This window comes from Teleopsis dalmanni, chromosome X, assembly GCF_002237135.1.
Source record: "Teleopsis dalmanni isolate 2A chromosome X, ASM223713v2, whole genome shotgun sequence".
In the NCBI taxonomy this organism is placed as follows: domain Eukaryota; kingdom Metazoa; phylum Arthropoda; class Insecta; order Diptera; family Diopsidae; genus Teleopsis; species Teleopsis dalmanni.
The window spans coordinates 46,980,042-46,987,265 of record NC_051848.1 but is presented as its reverse complement, the minus strand read 5'-3'; the positions used below and the strand labels follow the sequence as shown (position 1 = coordinate 46,987,265).

The 7,224-nt window shown below is 28.1% G+C and overlaps 1 protein-coding gene across 1 annotated transcript; it reads right to left on the bottom strand.

Moving 5' to 3' along the window:
- Positions 1-425: 425 nt before the first annotated feature.
- On the bottom strand, positions 426-4,987 carry LOC119688370 (regulation of nuclear pre-mRNA domain-containing protein 2-like). The gene is made up of 8 exons (XM_038103048.1): positions 4,411-4,987; positions 1,522-1,648; positions 1,282-1,435; positions 1,116-1,226; positions 927-1,061; positions 693-854; positions 514-635; positions 426-438 (listed from the first exon to the last, which is right to left on the bottom strand). Exons 1-8 carry the CDS (start codon positions 4,559-4,561, stop codon positions 426-428), a joined length of 975 nt encoding a protein of 324 aa, XP_037958976.1. The 5' UTR covers positions 4,562-4,987.
- Positions 4,988-7,224: the final 2,237 nt, after the last annotated feature.

Below are 7,224 nucleotides of genomic sequence, written 5' to 3'. Positions count from 1 at the left end.
GATAAATATTTCATAATTATTATTATATAATTTATAATATTTAATTTATAATACATAATATATAATTTATAATGTATAATTTATAATATATAATTTATAATATATTATTTATAATATATAATTTATAATATATTATTTATAATACATAATTTATAATACATAAATACATAAATAAATATATAATTTTAAAATGATTTGCAATTATATTATATATGTATTTATATTTTATATCTTACTAATGTATATCGTGCATATTTATATAGATGTATAGTTATCATCTGAAAAAGAGGGCTGTAGAGTTTAAGCTTTTATAAAAATATAATAAGTTTTGTATAAGAGTAGAAAATAATAGAGTATAATAGTAAAGTTAGCTTGTTAATTTATAAATTATAATTAAATAATTAAAAACTAGTATTAATCCAAACCTAAACGTGAATGCTATAAATATAATTATATAATAAATTACTATATATATTATAGTATATTATATGATATAATACTAATTTAATATACTTCTCATTTTTATTACTTGGAGTTTTTGATGCGATGTCATCACTTTTGAAATCATTTATATCAAATGGTAAATTTCCGTCTAAATAACTTGTATATCCATTAAATGTACTTTTTATCATATTCTAAATAAAGAAAATTGGTTAAAATTTGGTTCGGTATTAAATTATATATAAATTTACTATTGATATCGATGACTGTTCATCAGGTAATTGCAAATCTGCATCTCGTTCTGGCGAAGGAGCATCGATATCAGGCGATGGTATAGGACTACACAAACTCGGTAATATATCGTCCAGTTTTTTTTTTACTTGTTTTACTCGAGATCCAAAGTTTTTATATGCCTAATACATATTCACATAAAACAATAGAATAAATAGTATTATAAAATAGTTAACTCATATAACTTCACTTACATTGACTACAACTTTGACTTCGCCTCGCTGATGTGTATAGAACTTAATAGCTGTTTCCAAATTAGAAAGTAATGCCTTCCTACTATTAATTTCGATTAACAAGTTAGAGTTATAGATTTCCAAACAATGTATAGACTGTAAAATATTTCTTATTATATCATCAGCATCTCGTTTATCTCTTAATTTTACTTTTACATCATCAGAATCATAATTAGGTCCTTTGGGAATATTTTTGAAACTCTTATCTGTGCAAGTTGACAAAGCCATACATTCTCGAATGTTACCAACAATGTTCGTATGCTGCAATGAAGTAAAAATTAACTATCAAAATATTATCTCTAAGATGCATACATACCTGAAAATCTGATATATCTATCGGGTTGCGAGTTTTTTTAAGGGGCTTTATATTTAATAACCCTCTTAAATCACTCAAGTATTCTTCATTATATACATCGCGTTCTTCCCATATATGAAATATTCTCAGTATTTTATTTTTGACTTTATCATCTCTGTAAAAAATGAATTATGTTATTTAAATGAATATATATATATATTCATATATAAATGTATATGCAAACATATTTTCCATATATACCTGACCATCGTTGTGGCTTTTTGTAATGCAGTTGCCCAACTTTCGACAAATTCATACTTTTTCCTTTTGCTATATTGAATAACATCATTGGCTAAGTAGAATAGTGTAAGTCTATGTTCAATATTCACTATAATATAAATTAAAAATGATTTATTTAAAACAATTTTTATACAAAACTTAAAGCAATAAAAAAAATATTAAAACGTTATAAAATGTACACTTTATTTTCAACATTTATAGCGACTAAAGTGTGACTTAGAAATACACCTTAAGCAAAACTGACGACATGCACATCTGTTTGTGAAATCCCTTACCATTCTCCCTTATTCGCCCCCCTACCTGCAACTATCACCAGTCCACATCCTTACCCATGTACTCATCTTGTAAACCTTTTCATTTTATCTGCTTTTAAGTTCCAGTGGATTACAAAAACAACAACAATATACATGTCTGCTTATTGGAAGCATCCCTTCCGTCCATCGATCCCTTTCTGTAGATCATGAATATATCGATACCTATTGCCATGAAGCTAACATCAGTGGGGTGGAATATAAACGTACACCTCCACTACAGCTCCACCATCCATAAGGTCGACCACCTGTTTTGCTGTTCCAATGTACACACAAACTTAACTCCAATCGATCTTTTACTCTCTGAGCGTTAAAACGACCAAAGCCCTCATCAGAACTTATACAAATTTGTTGAAAGCTCGAATTTCTATTAATATAAGGATTACGATTTGTACACACGGTTATTTATAGAGTAACTTTTTTTGAATTAAATAGCTGAGGTTGGAATGGCAGCCTTGTTTCCAAAGCTCACTTAGGCTCAAATAATGGCCGTTGTAGTACCACAGATGAGCGTTTGTATGTGTGCCATCTAGAGGTTGATGGACGATCAACACCGAAAGGCACAACACTGCCATTAGGGAAAGGTGAACCAACCTGACAGTTCTATAAATTTGGCTTAGTCCCTAATTTTGCAGGATGAAAGCCTGGTTAGGTCGGTAAGAAGAGGAGTTATGACGTTTTAAAATCTTCTTATAGCTATGGATAGTTATTCCTCCTCCTCATTCTCAGAGCCACAACTTTGACAAAAGTCATTATAAGGTCAACCTAGCTTCATAGCATGTCTTTCTATTACGCAGTCACACGTCAGATAAAATTGAACAAAGCTTTTTAAAGCATAGCTTTGTTTTTTGGATTATGTACATATCCTTTTAGATTTTTATAATTTTGAATTAAACATTGTAATTATTTTTTATTACAATACCTTAAATAAAAAAATATTCTATATTAGTAAAGTATATAAATAATAAGTTAATAATATAAATAAATAATAAGTAAATAAAATAAATTAATAATAAGTAAATAAAATATATAAATAATAAGTAAAAAAAATACGTAAAAAAGTAAAGAAAATATATTATTTTTGTATATTTTGGAGTCAATCGTTCCAAGATGACCAAGTGCTGCATACTGACACCAACAGCAAATGGCCCAAAGATACCCGAAGGGAGCATGTTCCAAAATATTTTATAGAGTAAATATTCAAAGTTTAAAATATTGAAATATAATGGATAATATTGAAATTGACTAAAATGGTTACTAAAATTAATCATAAGCCTGTCGCTTCATTTGCACATTTTTATTGTGTGATTTTAGAATAAGAGTTCAGAAAACATTAGGAAAAATACTTTATATTTTACAATTAGACAATTAAAGCATTTAACAAATTAATATACATTTAATGGTTAAAAAATAACTAAAATTGGGCAATTATCGTATAGATGAAAGGGATATAAAACTCTTTTGGTATTAATAAAGTTTTAATGAAAGGATAACTACTACAGGCAACAACAATTTGATTACAAATTCGAGCGAATAATAGGGTTCCCAGAAATAGTAGCGTCCATATAACATCTGAAAAATTAGGATTTCAACCAATCCTATATTTTCGTAAACTTTTTGTAAGACTTAGACATTTCCATACAATTTTAAAATATATAAATTATATTAAAAACTCGAAAAGTTCATAATTAGAAATAATAATGCGATTTATAATTTAATATTAAATTGATTTTTAACGTCCGTTTCGACGAAAGAAACTAAATTCTTAATAGAAACTATTGTTTTCAGTATAATATAAAACAATTTCGAATAGTGTTAAATCGCAATAATAAATTTTTAATATTTTATCAATTAATTGAATATTTGGCTGACCATAGAGCTGTTTCGAGTATTGCCAAATGCCCATTATAATTTAAACTATCCGTTGTCAGTGTCGAAAACGACTTAATGGTAGAACTATGAGAAATTTGAGTAGTCTCATATCCATGATAGTCAATCTTTTCCTAGTAAAGGATTATACAATTATTTACGTGTTAATTTCTAAGTAAATGGAAAGAGGTTTATGGATATTGTTTATATAGTAAACAAACAGTTTTGTCAAAGTTTCTTGTACTTTACTTAAAATTCGATAGTTCATTATCTTTCATATAACAGCCAAAATGATTCAAAAAATCAACTAAAAGAAGTAAGCTGTGATGTGTGGGATGTGCTATTTCAAAACCTACTTCAGCATTTATTACAAAATATTAATTACGTATAATATAATATTTTTAATATTAGCAGGTACTGAACTGTTAAGTGGCAGTAGCACAATAGATTCACTATTTACTTTGTAACTTTGTTAAGTCTTTCCATATTCATATTTAAATAGTAATTAACTTGTTTTTAAAAATAAATTATTTTATACATTTACCAAAAATTAAAAATATAGCAAATAAAGCGAACTTTAGTACAAATAATCATTTAAGCATAATTTTCAGGTCTGCTTTAAATGTATTTTTTTTTTGTGTGGGAATTGTTTGTTTTTGATGTTGTCTACCTTTTTTAAACACATTTAGCCAGGAAGCTACGATTTTCTTATGAAATTTTCTATGGGTCAAACACCATGTCGATAAGTGCTGTATTCCTTCTTGGCTGTCTTTTAAGCCTTCTAAACGTTTCTCGAATAGTCCTTCCTCAAATTCAGTCATTATATTAATGCGAACGTACGATGGCTGCAGCCTTTGATTTTGGTTCCCGCATTCGTCAAAATTGTGCTAATACCAGAGAATAAGTTATTTGTTTTTCTCAAGCACTATTTTTACAATTTGACGATAGTAATACGTATTAAGTCAATTTTATTTTATTTTGTATTGCCATTAGTTTTATTATTCCGCGTTTCTGTTTTCCCACAATTCTGTCATTTTGTTGACAGTGTGGTGAAAAGAGCACTTTGCGCTTTGTCAACCGTTTTTATATTTTCTTTCGTTTTTAACAATTTGTTAGGCAATCCCGATATCGTATTAGATCAATTCTTTATTTGCTTAATGGGGAATTTATTAACATCTACACATTACGAACTTTTGGTAAAAATATAGACCCGCGTGCCTTCTATAATCAAGCGCCATATTATTTCCATTCTTTACTGAGTATTTAATAAATTAACCAAGGTTGCATTTGCATTGGACAAAATATGCGACGACTGACTTTTCGCTGTCGTCATTTTTAAAATAGTATTCACATAGCAAAAAAAAAATCTACTCCTAATTATATATAATGTGTATATTTGGAAAATATCTCATATTATTATTATTCGTTTTATTAAAGGTATTTAGGATGTCTGTGCATCATTACAAACTCAAATAATAGTGAATGCATTTTGTGCATATTAGTTTTGCATATATTTAGAACAGCTGATTTTTGTTTATGTATTCATATACTTGTAGTACATAAGTCAGAACCGATATGCATAATTTTAACGATGCCAAGATATATATTGAGTGAAAAACAAAATATATTGAATACTTTTTTTGTTTATTAAACAATATGTATTTATTGAATCACTTTAAATTAAAGCCTAACAACAACTTTTAGAATCTTAAAGACAACATTACATTACAAATTATTTTATATAAACATACTATAATGAAATACAAAATGATTTGTAAATTATTTTAAGCGGCCTCCGAATAAATGGCCAGGGCATATTGAATACTGTGCTGGATTTTGCTGTTTTGGAATTAATGGGTAATTTAGATTGCCCATAGATTGCAGTTATATGTATAATAAAGCAGTACATTTATATTCATACGAAAATTAGAAATTAACTAGATGACGATGTAATAAGTGACATTTCAGTTAATTTAAGAGAAGAAATTTCCACAGTGCTTTTGTGCCGTCGTGGAATTTCGTCAATGGTTCCAAAATCTATTGAATGGTCCACTGATGTTCTCACGACTATTGATGAAAATTGATTGCGACAAATGCTACGAGTTAGGTGACTACAATTCCACAAAATTATAAATCTTTTAGCTAACGTTGAAGAGTTTACTAAATTGAATTCATCTAAACAATTTCCTGTAGAACTACAAGTTTCAGTAGTTTTGTTCAGATTAGGATCAACTGGTCAAAGCGATCCATTAAAAAAATTACAGCAATTTTTGGAATAGAAGATGATGGAACGATAATGAATATAACACGCATCGTTTTCAAGACTATTTTGAAATTATATGTTAATGCATGTGAACGTTCCCAGCAACTATGCACGAGCTGAGTTACCTTTCTGCGTTGGTAATAAAGTTGGCTGAAAGTCCCGTTAACAATCACACAACTTATTTTTCCCAACATCACGTGCACTCCATTAAAGCTCAAATTGTCAAATTGATTATAAGATTATAAGCTGCAGTTCGACATATTGTAGTAGGTCATCCAGGTAGTTAGCATGATGTAAAAATATATCGTTATAGCTCAATTTATAAACAAAAGAAAATTTTTTTTCGCATGGAGAATGGATTGCGGGTAATTCAGCATATCCTTTATCAGAATATATATTAACACCATATAGAAATAATGCGCATCAAATGAGTAGAGATTACCGAATTGATTTAAATTTGCGACATAGCTCATTTTGAGTACGTGTTGAGTACTGCTTTGGCATAATAAAGGAAAGATTTGGAAGTCTGAAAGAACTTCGGATGCGTGTCCGTATCAGCTATAAGTATGGCTTTAATTGGATTTCAGTTTGTTGTATTTTACGGTCGTGTACGAGTTTGAGTAAATTGAAATTTCCTAAAAATTTTTTCCTATGCACTTATGTACACTTATTTATTGCACTTTTTTATTACTTTTCCGTTAAAAGTTTTCAAATTTATTTATTTATTTATTAAACATTTTATAAAATTTTCACAATGGTAACACCTAATTTTTATCTAATTTACCCTACTCAAAATTCTGGTGAATACCAACATTAGCTGTCATACCGACATAATATAGTATTTCCCTCCATATTCCATCAATTTACTTGAACTCGCACACGGTCTAAGTATATAAGATAAAAATACTTACAATTGCTCTTCTGATAGTCATTTTGTTATATATTATTTAGATTAATTAATTTTTAGAGTTTACAATTTTTATTTTTTATATTGTACATAACACAACAAAAAACATATGGATTTTAAATAGTTTAAAAGTGATGCGAATTTGTTTAAATTAGACTTAATATTGCTTTTTACAACTCAGATTTATTAATCGAAAACGGCACTAGTTTGCAATAGAATTTCGTTCTTGTTAATTGTTCTTTGGTTTAGCGGAATATTAGTTCAGGGCAGCACTATTTTAGGTAGTTTATGTTTGCATTTTCGTTTAGTTTTCA

Coding starts and splice junctions, on each gene's coding strand:
- LOC119688370 (XM_038103048.1), bottom strand. CDS start 4,561: ATGACTGAATTTGAGGAAGGACTATTCGAGAAACGTTTAGAAGGCTTA. Junction 1,227..1,281: donor TAGATATATCAGATTTTCAG/GTATGTATGCAT, acceptor ACTTCATTGCAG/CATACGAACATTGTTGGTAA. Junction 855..926: donor AAGTCAAAGTTGTAGTCAAT/GTAAGTGAAGTT, acceptor AATATGTATTAG/GCATATAAAAACTTTGGATC.